Genomic DNA, 16,368 nt, shown 5'->3' on the forward strand with positions numbered 1-16,368 from the left:
TAGTGATGCAGCTTTAAATCTAGTTCGACTGTTTGTCCAAATTCTCAAACAAAAGTTTGGTTTCTTTAGGTATTATCTCTCTCTTGCTATTCAGAGCAAGGGCCTATGGTTTGAGCAATGGCTATGGGAATACTGTTCAAAATGCAGCATCCGATGCTAAAATACTGTTCAGGACTCAAATTTCAGATAGAATTTCGGGGTTAAAGGAACTAATCTCATAAACAAACCTCTATAACTTCATAAAATTGGCATACAACCCAGCTAAATTTGGTAGAGTACAGTTTCTTCAAGTAAAGAACAGCAAATGAATTGAGGAAATATAATAAAAGCCTTCTTCCTAAAATGTATTCATTACCTCCGAGATCTTCCCTTGGATTTGGAATCAAAATGGTGGGACTTCAGCTTCTTTTTACGCAGCCCAGATGCAGAACCAGCACTTTCTCTGAAAGGCATTCCCATGAGTGCCAAGAGTCGTTGAGCTTCTTGATCAGTTTCAGCTGTCGTTGTGATACAAACGTCCATTCCCCTCGGTCTGCTAAGCGTGTCGAACTTTATTTCTGGGAACACGCTCTGTTCGCGGATCCCAATGGAGTAATTTCCATGTCCATCAAAGCTGCTTGAGTTCAGTCCCTGAAAGTCCCTTGTTCGAGGGAGCCCCAAGTTGATGAGACGATCCAGGAAGGAGTACATCACCTATAAGTGCAGTCAGCAAGCAAGCAGCATAAGAATCAAGTCGTTTTTAACATTTAAGACAAATGCCAGCAGCAACACCCAAAACTTATTCCATTATTACAACACCAGATCTTTAATGCCCCTTAGATTTCTTTTGTCCTTCCACATACTCCATAATAATTGACACAAAAATCTTGTTCACTTAAACATGTATCAAGACTGTGAAGGAAGAACTTCCTACTCCGAGGCCATTCCTTTGCACTTGTTTTGGACAGTTATATCAAAGAATCGAATTCCTAACATCATTATACAGAGAAATCCACTGCACAAAACACATTAACGCATTTATAGATCATCAAAATAATACAACTAGTGGCTGCATCCACACGCATGACTTCTTCCATTTGATGATGCTAGTTACCTTACATTATAACAATACACGAGAATCCCACGTCTATTTTGTCCTCTCGACTCGTCGATAACAGGCACAAAACTCTTTTTCATTAAACTGAGTATTATGGTGATGTGCATTGAGCCCGTGACATGAAGGAGCAACTCCCTCCCCTCCAAAGTCATTCCTTTGCACTTCATTTAGACTATTAACTCGAAGAATCGAATTCCCAACAACATCATACAAGAGAAATGCACTAGACCAACCACGTAAAAAGCACATACTGATCACAAGGAACATAAGGAATGTTTATGACTACAAGCATTGAAAATCAGAGCCAGTTCCAAATATCAACATGCATTTTCCGTATCAAGATATATCAAACCGAGTAGCACTGAGGACTATACACAGAAGCCAAAAGATCCATAGAAACAATGACTAGCTCATAATTCTAAAAGGAACAAGTGAAACTCACATTTCCCCGTAGGGTAGCAGCAATCCCAAGTGGTTGACCCTCCCTGATCTTGAAGGTTGCAATGGCCTTCTTTGCACGTGTTTTCACAGGTCGTTGTCCTGTAATGGATGCTAACTCATTCATTGCAGCATCCAAACCCTTCGCATTCTGCTGAGCATCTCCAATACCACAGTTCACTACTATCTTCTCAATTTTGGGAACCTAACAGAAAAGGTACAGATATTTCGTAAGAAGAATTTGTGTTTAGTCATCATATGGGTTGCCAATTCTTTTTGATGGAGGGGAAAAACACCAAAATCAAAAATCTTTGAGACCCGGTAACTAAAATCACAGCCAGAAATGAAAAATCAACTTAATCTAGGAGAATGCTGAGTACAAAAATGAATTTGGTCCCAGATTTCAAGGTTCTTAATCCATCGAGGACCCTTATCTTCCATGTGCGTGTAAATACTTGCATACAAACATAGAAATACTCGTGCCTCATTATATTGATGCTCCTTTCTCTCCATAAAATGAAATTGAATTGACATAAGAAGAAAACCCACTAACAATTTCAAATTCTTCTAACAATTTCCAATTCTTCTAACAATTTCCAATTCTTCTAACAATTACAAAAACAGTTTCAGAACACACAAATTAACATTCCGGAACAACAAAAACAATGTAGTAAGAATCCAACCCAACTTCTACCAAATTACAATCCGACGAACTCCAGCGATCAATTGAGCTAATAAATCAAGAATTCAATCAACACCTCCCAATTTACGCTGTCAGTACCTGGTGGATATTGGAGTATGAGAACTCATCCATAAGCATCGGCACAATTTTCTCAAGGTAGTTTGATTTGAGCCGGTTGACCTTCTCAGCCTCTGCCTTCTCGACAAGCACTATAGCACCTCCAGTCGAGGCTTTTACCCTCACCGACAGTGGAGCTACATTGCTAGGGTATCCGAGGGCAGTCGGTGCAGGAAAACGGGCCGAGACTAATGGGGAATGGCCATGAAATGACGACATAGCGGAGCTCAACAGCGAAGAAGAAGCCATCGGAGCTTCAGCGATGTTTCTACTTTTCGCGCAGGGGAAGAGGTGAATTAGAAGATAACTTTAGCCAAAGGGTGTTTGTGCAATTCCCAGTCCCGAGTATATCCTCGTATTTCCATGTTATTACGAATGAACCATAACTCAGTAAGGCGATTGATCTTTGTAAAAACGGATCATATCAGGGGTAATTTCGTCACTTCTCCTCTCTATGAATAAAATTGGATAAGGGAAGGTTTCCTTGGACGCCATGCTCGCCTGCTAAGAGGATAGAGCCTCGTTGGAAAAAAATAATAATGAATAAATATTTTATTTATTTTTATTATGTAAAAAAAAAAGTTTTGTTCCCTCTGGAACAGTGGGATCTCACAATTCACCTCATTGGCCCCAACGTCCTCATTAGCACACCTCCCTATGTCTAGTGTCACAATCGTACTTTTAATGGCAGCGGACTTGCGATTGTGCAGCACTCACTTTCCAACGACAAGTGAGCTAAAGCAATTCGTTATTGCGTCGCCTACGGCCAAGCGATGTATCCTCAAGCCTCTGTCCTCGGTTTTAAGAGAACGTTTTAGAAAACAAGGGCAGAGGGAGATTTTCGAAAGAGAGATTTTTTAAAGATACGTTATAAAAGCAAGCAAGAGAGAAATAACAACGGGTTATAGTATATAACCTTGGGTAAGGAGAAGTTGACAACTAGTCGTATCCCCCCTATACTACATTCTGAGGCATTTTATGTCTGACAGACCTAAACATTATATTTCTAAAACGTCATACTTCCTAGAAATACAAAAGTAAAACACTAGAATATGAAAATACATAAAGGGTTGGGCTTGTCATGGACATGCAGCCATGGGCAACACGCCTTGGACGAGCATGACCGTGACATCTAGCTCCTAGTAAATATTGTTCACGTTGACCCATTACATATTGTCATCAGCTTCACAATTCAAAAACGTGTCTACCAATGAGAGGTTTTCACACTCTTATAAAGAAGAATGCTTTGTTCACATCTCCAACCGATGTGAGATCTCGTATTTCCGGACACGACATGTTACAAAATGATATCAAAGTGAAAACTTTCGCATGATGTGGTTCGAGGACGAACCAAAGCAAAGGCTAGTGGGCACATGACATCGAAAAAAACAAACTTTCACGATTTATTTTCACCTAAGAGAATTCGTATTATCTATCCAAACGTGGACATTTATATGCATTTGTTCTATCGAACAGCCATTACGGAAGTGTGAGCTATGCTCATATTAGTTTTATACTACGAGAATGATCGGATTCATATATATTTATTTATATGATTTATAGTCATGAATATCATCATTAAACAAATTAAAAATTATTAGCACACTAATTAACTAAATCGTTCATACATTACCACTTATTTATTACACAATATTCTTAAAATAAAAATAAAAAACAAAACAAAACAAAAAACGAATTAGAATTGGTGAATGTAAGGAAGCGGAGACGGAGCACCAAATTACAGTTATCGGAGGCTCACATTTATTTAAATGCCAAATTTAATATAAAATTTATGTTCACCACCACGCTTTAAAATGGCGCGTCAAGACAACGTTCAACAATTGTGTTTGGCGCGCGAATAAGGCGTTCAATAATCGTCTTTGGCGCATGGATTACATAGAGCAACAAGCGCGTGATATTATCTCAAACGATGTAACTAGTTTAAGTTTTTTTAGTTTATATTTTGTTCCTCTTTTTCTGATGGATGTGGTTAAGGCTGAAGAACAAAGACCAGAAATCCGGTGCTCAAATTTCTCTCTCGCGTCGATTACTCGGGAAATCCATACATCAAAATCCTAAACGATTCCAATCTGCAAGAAGTTCGTGCCCATGGGGGTTCATTTTTGAATAATTTGTGTTTTGGATCCAGGTGTTTCTTGTATTGTTTTTCCGCTATATGTTCGAAAACCCTAGTTTCGTTTTGGAGCTCTTGGATTGAACAAAACCCTAGCATTTGTTCTGGTGCAACATCTACGATCACGGGTTATAACGAGACTTTAGTCTGTTTTGGATGGATCATGTCGGAAATGGATTTATGATTCGTGGAAAGCGCGATTCTACGCGATAGTCTGTTTTATGAGGTTGCGATTTTATTGAAACAAGTGGTAAACGGGAGTTGGAGATTAATAAATTCTTGCGGAGGGAGCTTGGATTAATGGAGTTTCACTTTTTGATGGATTTTAATGCGCATTCAGCTGGATCAAACATGAGAATGCCTCTGAGTTTGCGTTTTTAATGCTGTCCGACTTGAATTAGGCTCGATTGAAAGAACAAATTCGAGGACAAGGTGACGGAGAGAAGTTTTAGCGTGTTTCGTGCATTAAATCAAATTGTTCTCTCTAAAGAATGAGCCGGTATATCATTCAATAAGCGTAGAATTAGCGGCAATCTTCGGCGGCTTTGGTTGTTAAGCTCTCGCTGTTCTTTAGTAAACTGGTTCTGGTGCTGTTGAAGACTTTTGCGTATTGATCGATTGCAGTGGTAAACTTGTTTAGATTAAGCATAGGATCATGAGCCTCAAGAAGGATGATTCGAACGCACACGATCAGACTGCTACGGTACAGCATGATTTACGAAAGTAATTACCTACAATTTGCAGTTTCAATTACGATTCCTGTGGTTTATTTTCTTATTTCTTTTTTCTCCCACATTATTTGTCTTCCACTTTGAATGCTGGCTAGTATTGACTATATTTTCCCTATTGTTTCAGGAAACCAAAGTTTTCTTACACGAGAGATTTCCTGTTGTCCCTCAGCGATTTGAATGTCTGCAAAAAGTTACCGAGCGGTTTTGACCAATCAATTATTGCGTAAGATGCCCTTTCGTGCATCTGTTCTATTATTCTGATTACTGTTAAATTGTTATTCATGCTCCATATGCATTACTGAAGCCTGTATCCTACTAAAGAAAGAACCAGACATTAGCCTTGTGGTCGTTTTGTTATATTTCCTTGTTGGATTGTTTCTCTAAGCATACGTTCCCCCTTGTGTAGTGAATTTCAAGAAGCTTCCTATGATAAGCAAAGAGTTTCTGGAGGTTTGTCTTTTAGTAGTTTTAGGTGCAATGAGTATGGTTCATCACCACCCAGTAGGGCAGAAACGGCTAATTATTCTCGTCGCATACATGGAAAGAGGGACGTTCATACTTCTGGACGAAGTGATAAGGATAGTGACTCACAATCCGATAGGGATTCAGGTAAGGTCTCATCTTAATCTATTATTAAGTTAAGCAATTACATTCTTCAATACTAATGTGAATTATCATATACTGTTTCGCTTGTTGGGTTCCTGCCGTAGTTGATTTAATTTGAAAAAATACTGCTGCCTTGAAAAATAATTTAATTCATGCACGTGCATGTAGTATATATTGATAATGATATTTCCGCTTGCTCAAATGCTGCTGACACATGGAGCTCTGTCAACATTACTCTATTCCAAAGCAGAGCACCTTGAGAACATGTCATTTGTATTCGATCGATATCCTTAACTGTTGTAGATCGGAGTTTGTTAAAACTTAAAACCAGTCAGTTTAGGGTGAAATTGTTAGACTATTTACCTTTGAAGTATTCATTTTAACAGTGGATTCTGGGTGGCGATATGGCGACCATTCTAGGAGGTCTTCGCAGGGTCCTGAACATGATGGACTTCTTGGCAGTGGTTCCTTTCCTAGACCATCTGGATATGCAACAGCATTTTCGGGGCCAAAGGTTCGAGCAAATGATCAGTACCAGCTCAACAGAAGCAATGAGCCATATCATCCACCTCGCCCTTACAAGGTTCACATTATATTTCTGAATCTCTTCACTGGTGAACAAAATTTAAATTAAATTTCTATCCTTCGGTTATGGTTATTCCTTCTATAATACATGTTTTAGCATAACCAGAACTATTTTGCCAACAAAGTTTCGAAATTATTTTGATTAACCTCACCTTATGGACGTTGTTCTTCTATGAATCAGGCCGTAGCCCATCAAAGAGGGAATACTAATGATTCGTACAATCACGAAACTTTTGGTTCTTCCGAGTACACAAGTGACAATAGGGTTGAAGAGGAAAAAAAGAGAAGAGGTAATCACCTCTTCATGATGCTTGATTTACGAACTGGTACATCTACAGATGTTGTTCAAATAACTTTTCCCAACTATAATTAAACTTATTTGCAGCTTCATTTGAGTCAATGAGGAAAGAACAACATAGGGCATTTCATGAAAGTCACAAATCAAATCCTGTGAAGAAGAGAGATGAGTTTGACATCCTAATGCAGCAGGATGAGTCAAAGGATGACGAGAAATTACTGAATACAAACAGTGGTTTCGATGAATCTATCTCTTTACAAACTTCAAAGAATGATCGAGAAAAATCTTTTCCATCTCAGGCAACTGTATCTAGGCCACTTGTGCCTCCTGGATTCACAACCACTGTATTGGAGAAAAACTCTGGAATGAAATCTTCAGTTAATTCTCATTTGCTCGAGGTGATTATTTGTTTTTATCATTTTTTTTTTTTTTTTTTTTTTTTTTTTTTTTTTTTTTTTTTTTTTTTTTTTTTTTTTNAATTGGTCTGACACTGACTATGATGTTGTTCCCCTTTCAAAGTTGTCAATCAGAATGACTCCAAACTTCTATAGTGAGCATGCCTATACAGTGTAATCTTTTCTTTTTGTCATCAGCATGTGTTTAATCATATATCACTATAATAAATGGTTATTCTTCATATTGGTATTTTTTGGCTCAAACGAATTTCCTTTCTCTTTCATTAACTGCACATATATTTGTCATTTTTTTTAGGGTAAGGATGATGTTGACAAGTGTCTGCAAACCAAAGAAGAGCAATTGCTTAATGGGATCTCTGAAAATTTAGAGGAAAAAGGTTCATCAGAGCAAGTGGGTCGCCCTGAACAATCTGGAAAAATGAACATTAATGCTCTGACTAACAACAATAGTGAAAGGATTATTGATCCGTTTTCAGTTGTAGACATGTCTAATAAAACAACTAGAAAAGATGTTCAATCGCGTGAAAATTCTTTGGACGTTTTTGAAGCTTCTGAGAACAGTGCAGTTGTTGATTGTAAGACTGAAAAGGTGCCTTCGAATCCAGCCTTTGGTGAACCAAGTCAAGTTCATTCATCTTCAATCTTAGAAAAACTTTTTGGCAGTGCCATAAAGTTAGATGGTGGTGCCACTAATTTTATTGAGGTACTCATGAATGTGATAAAATCCTTTTCAGCCATTGTAATAATTTTCTGGTTTTGATTTTTGATCAAATCCTATGTGTGGTATTATTACGAGAACTGAGAAGGTACATGATCCTAAGCGTTTTGCCCTGCTTAGATTTCTAAAATGTCATAAAGTCAGGTAGAATGAACTCCTGACAGTTTAATATCTTTTCTGAATTGCAATCTTATCATAGGAAATCAGTTTATTGACGAATCATTTGGTCTCAGTTGAGTAGGAGATGAAATTGTTATACAATTTGGAACTACTCTTTTGTTACATATCTTTTCCGTACGTAGTTATTTTCTGCTCGAGGAAAATAAGAGTCTTCTTTTCTCGTCAGATTTTCATTTAAGATAACAGCTGGATACATCTACTCCTAATGTGTGTTTTTCCGGGTCTTTTGCAGCAGCATGACAATGTGGTGGACGATGCGTGTAGCCCTCAAAATGCTCAATCTTCTAAATTCGCTCATTGGTTTTTGGACAACGGTATGTTGCTAAAATTTCTGTATTCAAGAGATTCCATATATCAGTGGTTTATTCACTGACTAGCTGAGTTTTTGATGCTCATAGCTCATTTTTTCACCCTGCAGATAGGAAACAGGAGGATGACCTTTCACCTAAAAGGTCAATTGACTTGCTTTCTATGATTGTAGGTGGAGAAAAGGGTGGATATGATGTATCCGACGCCAAGCATTCTGAGCAATCTCTGCCTACAGTTGCCTTTCATGGTTATGAATCTGCAGAAAGTTATATCACATCAAGTGCAACAACTTCCAATGTTGCAAAGACTGAGCCGTTTTTTAATAAGAGTAAGCCAGAGGGTGTTTCTGCAATCCTTACCTGTGAAGCCGTTGAACAGTCACTGCTGTCAAAAATCGGCGAAAATGACTCAGCTTTGCAGCTGTCTGATCAAAGATGGAGTCATTCTGATGCATATGTGAAACATCCAACTGTCAAAAGTGATGATCATGCGTCACAGCATCTTCTCTCATTGTTACAGAAGGGTTCGAGTTCATTGATTGCGGAATATGGTGATGATGGTGTAAATATAGCCACTGCATTTCACAATAAAAGGGAGGAAAGTACCCACAATATTTCAAATCCAGGGAAGACATTAACTCTTGAAACACTTTTTGGGTCTGCCTTTATGCAGGAGCTTCAATCCGTTGGAGCTCCAGTTTCAGCACAAAGGGGTTCATCAGGTTCTGTCATAAGCGATGCTTCGGAGTCTCATGTTCCAATCACAGATGATGGTCTCTTGGCCAACAATGAAATTCGGTCCAGTATGATTAATCACGATCATAGTGATGAAAGACAGCAAAACCAACCAGATATGGTTCGTGGGCATCGGTTAAATCTGAATGGCCCTCGACCTGAATCGGATTCTTCTCATCCCCATGCAAAGTTAGGACATAAGATTGGCAGACCAGCCGAGATGTCCTTTCCTGAAGAGGACAGTTTAATCATAAGCGATTCTATGAATTTTCAAAATCTCATTTCTATTGGGAATTCTGCCAAACCTCATCCGCTGTTCTCACACAACACACAAGACAATAATGCTGCAATGTTTAACCCTGCCTTCAAAGATGAAAGGCAAAGTATGGGAGGTCTGGAAGGGCTACCTTTTTCAGCCAACCCCTATGATAGGAGGGAGGCCGAACTGCCACATCTGAAAGCTCCTGTTCATTCCTCCTTTTCCCAGCTTCTTCCCCAACAAACGAATAATGTCAAGTTGTTTCATCAATTTGAATCTCATCCTCCTAACATGAATCCTCGGGGAGATTTAATGTTGCCAGAAGGAATGGTTCATCACGACTCCCCATCTAATCATCAATTTTTGGCAAATATGCTTCGACCTCCTACCGGTGGATTATCTGGATTTGATCATTCAATTCACCACCCGATGATGCAGCAGATTCAAACTTCAGCCAATCTTCTACCACAGCATCTACTACAAGGGTTAGCTAGAGGTGTAGCTCCGCCTTTGATAAACAGAAGTGTACCTCTACATCCTCACTCTGTCAGAGATAGTGCAGCACCTCCACAACCCAACCATCAGGTTGCTGGTTTACTGCAGGAACTCAATTCAATCCAAGGGTTTCATATTGGTCAGCATGTGCCTAACATTGGTGGTCCCAGAATACCCTCGCCAGGTATCTCTCATGATATCTTGCTCGCTCTTCAACTGCTATTTTGTTCACTTTTTAACGTGTATTTTTCTGATGAATTAGTTTCCATATCCTTCTAACCATTATTTGTTTATATTTTCGCCAAATTAATATGCCCTCTATTAAATGCTGCTGTTGATTGAATAGTATCTCATTTTTTGTCTTATTGTGCACGAGACACTCTTTACTTTTCCCCAACTTAGATCTATTTTGTGATTAAAATTTCTCCCTATGCCTGCCTGCTTTGGAGTGCTTGTATTGCTGTGAATACATCAAGCAACATACATTCAAGGCAGTTGATTATGTTACTCACTGTGCTATAAAAAAGATTATACTGCTTATTGATCTCTTATTTAGAAGGGTGGGTCTCCTTTTTTATTATTGTTTATCGTTTAAATTTCAGCTCCTGGTAACCAACCAGACGCAATTCAGAGGCTTATCCAAATGGGTCAGAGAACAAATTCGAAGCAAATTCATCCTTTTTCTGCCAGTGGTGGCCATGGTCAGGGGATGTATGGTCACGAGTTGAACATGGGTTATGGGTACAGGTAATTGTAACACTGTACTTCGAGCATACTTGTTTAAATCCTCAATTCCTTGATAGAAAATGGATACCATTTGCTCATCTTACTAGGACTGAGTGAGAAATATAAGTAAAGAATCCTTCTTGCGGCTGTTTTGTTGATTTCTCTTTTGCTTATTCCCTTTATGGTATCTTACTCGAAACGACATCCTAAGTAACCTGAAAAAGTGAAGTCAGTAGGCGAACGAAAAAGCGCAACTAAGCAGTGTTTCATTGTTTGGCCATTTTAAGAAATAGACTTGTTTGCCATAGGGGTCCATTTTTAGTAGTGAGACTGTTTCGTTGTCTCTCGAGGAAAAATACAAAGAATTAGGGCTCATCTTTACAAAAATTGGCTCGACCTTACTTCATATGCTGGATTGGGATCCTCCATTGAAGTCTCAAGGAAATGAGAATGTGAAGTTTAGAAGTTAGAGCAATTGCGATTGGTACGAATTCTTTGAACCGAGTTTGAACTTAACTATATTATCTCCTTTTGTTTATTTCCTTCCATAAAGGGGTTTAAACTATTCATATATGTGCTATTTAACAATATATACACACACATACACATACACACGCACAATAATTACTGCCATTTATAAAAGTACAATATACAATATGTCGACCATGCCCAAGTATAAGGATGTTTCAGTTGAGTTATTGATAAGGATCATTCTAAAACAAAGGGTTGACCAAAGATGAGCCTGCTAGAGACTTCAAAGCAAGATTTCTTCATCTTGGAAGAATATTCATGAATTCGAATCAATCAAGGTCAATACATAAAGCATGCAAACAAGAACCAAAAGAAAATTAACTAAGCAGATTCACAAATAAGATTACTTTATGATCTAATCTTATGGAGGGTATGGTCTTGTTCACATTATTAATAAATATACAAGACACCAATGTAATACAGTATGAAACCTCGCATATGGCACTCAACTCTATACACGACATGATTCGCTGGGAACAAACAGGGAATAAAAGCACTTTTATCTACACTGCTTTATGATCAACTTCAAACCATTTACAAGGATAGGATATAGTTGAGAACGGTCGCCAGCACGACTAGCTCAATATATGTCCACATAATGTATTGAGCATATACAATAATATGCCATAAGATCAACTTCCTTTCCTGACTTCTAGTTCATTTGATACTATCGTGCAATGGTTTTGCACGCTTTTGATCGGTTAGCTTCATTCCAAAAGAAGTAAAAATGAACAATGCTCCGAGTGCCGAACCTTATTATTTTCTAAGCAGATAGAATGGTATTGTGTGATCTGACATTGTATAGACTGTTATAGAGGCTACCAGCTTTAGCTTGCTTCATGTCCTCATCATATGATGAAATCAGTCTTCTCTGCATTAAATTGGTGAATGAATTATAAAAAAATCAGTATCTCTAGCTCTTGATAACCAAATCGTGTAAATGAAAACCCCAATAATAGATGAGTATGATATTACTTTTTCTTTGTTTTTTGGTCATTTAAAATCCCGTAACCTTAGTGGTACGATCTCCCCATTTATTAAATTATCATGAAAATGTAGAGAAATGGTAAATTAACATGAAAATCTCGAGTAGCACTATGAAGACTAGACATGGAAAAAAAATCATAAAAGAACTTACATGGTTTTCAAATTCTGGACTGATCAAGTTGATGGCAAGATTTTGCATTAAAAGCAGTGCCTGGGAGAAACAAACATATTTTTAGCACATAACTAAAGCATTTTTAGTGGTAAAGAGATCAATAACACGAAAATTTAGATCCAGAAAGTAAGACATCCGCTACATTTTTATCCTCACTGCCACCAATGTACGATAACCAATCCATATGATGTACTAGAAGTTAAAATTATAAGAGTGCATACCGTTTCTAAATTTATTGGGTCCATCTTCCTTAATCTCTGAAGATGACCCGACACACTGGGATCAAATACACTGCCAATAAAGCTGTAAACTTGAGCAAAATCTGGCATTACTGAAGCGAAGCAAAATAAATGATGTTAGTGAAGTGTATTTATGAAAATCCAGAAAGCCAGAAAAACAATATTCCGGTTTTCCTTATGAAGAATGATACTTCTGTTGACCATTATTAATTGAAGTGAAAAAATACTTATGCATAAGGGAGTCAAGAATTTGGGAGTGGGTACGGACTGTGGTTGGTAGGATTAGACCGACGAGTTCAATATTAATCTGCATATTACAGTCCGTTGAAAGCTATTTTCCAAAATTCCAAGGCTCATGGAGGATATCACGTCCTTGTTGCAACATTTTTAATTTTTACATACAAATGAATGGTCTTTTAGAGGAAAATATTATGTAGAAACTAACATCCAAGAATCCTATTAGAAGAGGAATAAAGCATGAATTGGCAGTAATGCAAGCAAAATAATTGTAATCATAGTCAAATATTTTAGAATTTTCAATTGCAAACTCAAAGCCTATTATGCATAGAAAATTGAAGGCATACCTATGTTTCGCATGCTTTGATCTCCTTGGTCAGAAATTTCTCCAATTTTCCTTGTCCGTGAAGTGCTCCCACTACTGCTACTATGTGATGTTGGTCCAGCTAATTTTACACGATCTAAAAACAAAATCGTTAGTTTCAAAGAAAATCTAAACTGACGTCAAAATATGGAAGACACCTAAAAGCAGAAAAATCTTTGACAGTAAGAAGGAAGATTGATGGCTAGAACCTTTGGGTACTTGGGAAAAATCAATGGACGGCACTGGACTACAGCTCCAAGAAGCATGTGGACTGGGAAGTCCAAAGCCTGCTGTTGAGTCTGGAATGTAAGTATATCTTGATTCAAATGGAGTAGATAAAGGTGGATACATCCCAGGACTCTGAGTGGTTGCTGGAACCATCAGAAATTACACATCAGGCCAAGTGGTTTCCATATGATAGATCAACTCGCCAAAGAAAAAGTATACTGACCATTCTTAGGAGCTTTTTGTGGGTATGGATGAGATGCTTTCTTCTTTGGTCGAGGAGGAGGTACATGCTCGCTTTTCCCACTTTTTTGAATCTTTAGAAAATATTTTTGAGCATGACTGCGAATCTGCCAAGGAAAGAACTCGCGGTTAAGAATCGCTGAAGAGTTCATCAGTAAAAAACAGGCTGTAATAATTTGAATACTATTTACTAAACATGATTTATAGAATGCTACAATCATCCAATCCTCGCTTAAGAATTTTAAGGATTGGTACAAAGTCATCAAAATAAATTGAAATCTTAGGTTGGAAGATGCCATATAATTTTAAAGATCAGCTCTACCAAGTTTTGAACATTCTTCCTCGATCCTCCAAAGAAGAAGAGCTAGAAGAAAATAAGGAAAATGTAAAGGGCGGGCGGGTGGAAACAACACTGTTAAAAGGAGCGGAGAAATTTGAAGGGGCGGAAATTACCTGGATAACTGTTTTTGAGCCAACAAATGCTTCTATCTTCTTCCAGTCACGATCAAATCTGTAAGGGGCGGAGAAATAATACATAAATAAAATTCGGAAATAATGACATAAGAAACAAGGGCAAAACCAAGATCCTATAGAAATAAACCACTCATATAGCATTGGTGATATTGACTCCAGATACTAATTTGAAGGCGTCCTTGGCAACTTCCAAAGAGGCCTAGATTGTTAAGGAACCACTTAATCACTTCATTTACAAATTTCTCACAATAAAACCAACCTGCCTTTTCTATTAGGCCTAACAATTCTTCCCCGCTCTGTTAACATCAAACTTTTCCATGTCACCCACTTAACAATTTCTTGGATAAATTTGGAGGTGTCAATTGGAAATGCAGAGGACCAAATTCCTTGGTCCTTACATCGTCCAAAGGACTGAAACCCTGTGATGTGACTATCGAAGTCTTCGTGATAGAATCAGATTGACAAATTCCAAACTACATTTCATCTGAGAAAAAGTAAACAACAAAAAAAGCATCGCAAAAGGTAAATGGATTGTGGCCTTTCCACATTTTAGATTGAGAGAAAGGAGTGTTTCCCCCCAGAATTTCGGCAGAATTTTCCACAAACTTTCAAGAACAAGAAATGCAAGCGAGAGAGTTCTGACACGAGAGGGATGATGATAAAAGGTACACAAGGTAGTGGGGAAAAACGAACAAATAACTCGATTTCAAGAAAAGGCGTTCACTCAATTTGATACAAAACTGTAAGAGGTGATCGTACGATTAGCCCAGACTTCTAACCTGCTTCGGAAACAAGATCACACAGTCCCTTGAGTTCTAGTCACTCTGCTAATGTAAATAATTTGACCATACCTCCGGCAGGGAGGTTGTGGTAAAGGAATCATACCGACCTCAAGAACTTGGGCGCAAAAACATTATTCTACATCTACGTGCGCGCCTCGAAACTAGAGCCGTGATGCTCACTAATGCGTAGAGAGGACGCGGATTTCCCTCAATAACGTCTGTATCGGTTAAAGAAGGACTTACCTCTGTTTATAAACATAGATTAACATAAACTACGAAGGATAGCCCGATCAAAAATATTGTATAGCAGGGATTCAAGTTCCAGCACCTTAGGTCTAATCAACTAAAGAGCGTTCAGAAGACAGCGAAGATCCTCTATTTCCTCATCCGAAATTGAAAAGCAGAATTCACTGGTCAATGCACGGAATTGCAGGTATTCAAACACTCAAAGTCATTAAACACCAAAACTGTGCCTAAATGTAAAGTAACAGAGAAATCAAAGAAAGAACTAACAGTGAACTCCTCCTCCAAACTTCTCTCGGCCTATCTAGAATTTTTCTCCGCCAAAGAAACAGTGATACAGAAAATATCCACAAAACTGAATTGAATTCCCAATCAGATAAATGAAAAGGCATCACTCACAATTGAAGAGCTTCAAGAAACTTGTCGTGCTCCTGCTCCGTCCAACTCTCTCTCGACTTGGTAATAGTATAGGGCTTTCGGATCTTCTTACTCGCATCCTCCGAGACCGGGAAGGAAGCAACACAATTAGAAGTGGAAGTAGGCGGAGCAGGAGTTCTTAGTGAAGCAGTTGGAGGTCGAACAGAATCAATACCAGGAAAATAGCTCATACTCATCGAATCTGAGTAAAATCCTCAAGCAGAATGATGATTATGAATCACAGACACCAAAAAAATCATCAAATCTTTAGAGAAACACTTGGTTTGAGATCAAAGCTCAGTGTTGTTGGCTTGAATTAGCAAATTTTTGCTTCTGGTTTTGGGTCTGGAATTTTCGTTTTTGTATGGTGGAGTTGGGTTGGAGTACAAAATGTGGTTTATAATTCAACCGACTTTTGGACTTTAGTGGGAAAGGAAATACAATAATATTATAGTTTTCAGCTCAGTTCGTAACGTGGTTTATATGCGTTGGATCTACGCCTTACACGTGGCTCCCTAAGTTCAATTTGATTGGTCCCACGTGGTTCTACTGTCGTTAGGCAGTGATGGTCACGTGGAGAGGACGCGAGGCTTTTAACTCTTTTAAAATTGGGCCTACTACCGTCTGCGTTCCCTCACAGATCAGTGTTTTACTAACATTTTCTTTTTCCTTTTTTTTTTTTTTTATTTCGAAAATGGAAAATTATTTTTACTCTTTAACTAACTTAGCTTAAAAAAAAAAACAACATTCTAGTTGAAATTTACAAATTTCAAAATAGTTTGATAGCATGCCTTAAATTATTCTCGTATCAACCATTTTATTTTAAAATTTAAAATTGTTCCTCGACTAATTCGTACGGTGAATTTTCTACGTTAATAAATATTTTTACGTGGTATATGGCTCAATTTACCGAAACATAAAATTTATGGT

General features: G+C 38.0%; 3 protein-coding genes across 7 annotated transcripts; 1 reads left to right on the plus strand and 2 right to left on the minus strand.

The window, feature by feature from the left end:
* Window positions 1-192: 192 nt before the first annotated feature.
* Window positions 193-2,642, minus strand: LOC111790117 (50S ribosomal protein L5, chloroplastic). The gene is made up of 3 exons (XM_023670940.1): window positions 2,316-2,642; window positions 1,539-1,739; window positions 193-693 (listed from the first exon to the last, which is right to left on the minus strand). Exons 1-3 carry the CDS (start codon window positions 2,580-2,582, stop codon window positions 352-354), a joined length of 810 nt encoding a protein of 269 aa, XP_023526708.1. The 5' UTR covers window positions 2,583-2,642; the 3' UTR covers window positions 193-351.
* A 1,768-nt stretch (window positions 2,643-4,410) lies between these two features.
* LOC111790112 lies at window positions 4,411-10,682 on the plus strand. Of its 4 annotated transcripts, none has more exons than XM_023670931.1 (10): window positions 4,411-5,190; window positions 5,323-5,421; window positions 5,605-5,807; window positions 6,191-6,387; window positions 6,571-6,679; window positions 6,775-7,085; window positions 7,399-7,806; window positions 8,234-8,315; window positions 8,420-9,982; window positions 10,401-10,682. In XM_023670931.1, the coding sequence occupies exons 1-10, from the start codon at window positions 5,123-5,125 to the stop codon at window positions 10,547-10,549; spliced, it is 3,189 nt and encodes a 1,062-aa protein (XP_023526699.1). In that variant the 5' UTR covers window positions 4,411-5,122; the 3' UTR covers window positions 10,550-10,682. The 4 variants fall into 4 exon arrangements, with proteins under 4 accessions (XP_023526699.1, XP_023526702.1, XP_023526700.1 ...); XM_023670934.1 differs by having other exon boundaries at window positions 8,483-9,982; window positions 10,401-10,601; XM_023670932.1 differs by having other exon boundaries at window positions 8,237-8,315; window positions 10,401-10,601.
* Window positions 10,683-11,383: 701 nt separating this feature from the next.
* On the minus strand, window positions 11,384-15,869 carry LOC111789611 (protein REVEILLE 6-like). Of its 2 annotated transcripts, none has more exons than XM_023670238.1 (8): window positions 15,421-15,869; window positions 13,976-14,033; window positions 13,506-13,629; window positions 13,264-13,425; window positions 13,038-13,151; window positions 12,436-12,545; window positions 12,194-12,253; window positions 11,384-11,921 (listed from the first exon to the last, which is right to left on the minus strand). In XM_023670238.1, the coding sequence occupies exons 1-8, from the start codon at window positions 15,633-15,635 to the stop codon at window positions 11,904-11,906; spliced, it is 861 nt and encodes a 286-aa protein (XP_023526006.1). In that variant the 5' UTR covers window positions 15,636-15,869; the 3' UTR covers window positions 11,384-11,903. The 2 variants fall into 2 exon arrangements, with proteins under 2 accessions (XP_023526006.1, XP_023526005.1); XM_023670237.1 differs by having other exon boundaries at window positions 11,384-11,926; window positions 15,421-15,867.
* Window positions 15,870-16,368: the final 499 nt, after the last annotated feature.

The sequence above is a fragment of the Cucurbita pepo genome, chromosome LG03, assembly GCF_002806865.2.
Source record: "Cucurbita pepo subsp. pepo cultivar mu-cu-16 chromosome LG03, ASM280686v2, whole genome shotgun sequence".
Taxonomy (NCBI): domain Eukaryota; kingdom Viridiplantae; phylum Streptophyta; class Magnoliopsida; order Cucurbitales; family Cucurbitaceae; genus Cucurbita; species Cucurbita pepo.

What these genes read in the sequence shown, in the direction of transcription:
- LOC111790117 (XM_023670940.1), bottom strand. Translation starts at nt 2,582, where the DNA reads ATGGCTTCTTCTTCGCTGTTGAGCTCCGCTATGTCGTCATTTCATGGC. An exon ending in CATACTCCAATATCCACCAG is followed by an intron (nt 1,740 to 2,315) that starts GTACTGACAGCG and finishes CTTTTCTGTTAG; the next exon opens with GTTCCCAAAATTGAGAAGAT. An exon ending in CTGCTACCCTACGGGGAAAT is followed by an intron (nt 694 to 1,538) that starts GTGAGTTTCACT and finishes CTGCACTTATAG; the next exon opens with GTGATGTACTCCTTCCTGGA.
- LOC111790112 (XM_023670931.1), top strand. Translation starts at nt 5,123, where the DNA reads ATGAGCCTCAAGAAGGATGATTCGAACGCACACGATCAGACTGCTACG. An exon ending in GTACAGCATGATTTACGAAA is followed by an intron (nt 5,191 to 5,322) that starts GTAATTACCTAC and finishes CTATTGTTTCAG; the next exon opens with GAAACCAAAGTTTTCTTACA. An exon ending in TTAATTCTCATTTGCTCGAG is followed by an intron (nt 7,086 to 7,398) that starts GTGATTATTTGT and finishes CATTTTTTTTAG; the next exon opens with GGTAAGGATGATGTTGACAA.
- LOC111789611 (XM_023670237.1), bottom strand. Translation starts at nt 15,635, where the DNA reads ATGAGTATGAGCTATTTTCCTGGTATTGATTCTGTTCGACCTCCAACT. An exon ending in ACCCAATAAATTTAGAAACG is followed by an intron (nt 12,254 to 12,435) that starts GTATGCACTCTT and finishes TGTTTCTCCCAG; the next exon opens with GCACTGCTTTTAATGCAAAA. An exon ending in GTCCAGAATTTGAAAACCAT is followed by an intron (nt 11,927 to 12,193) that starts GTAAGTTCTTTT and finishes AATTTAATGCAG; the next exon opens with AGAAGACTGATTTCATCATA.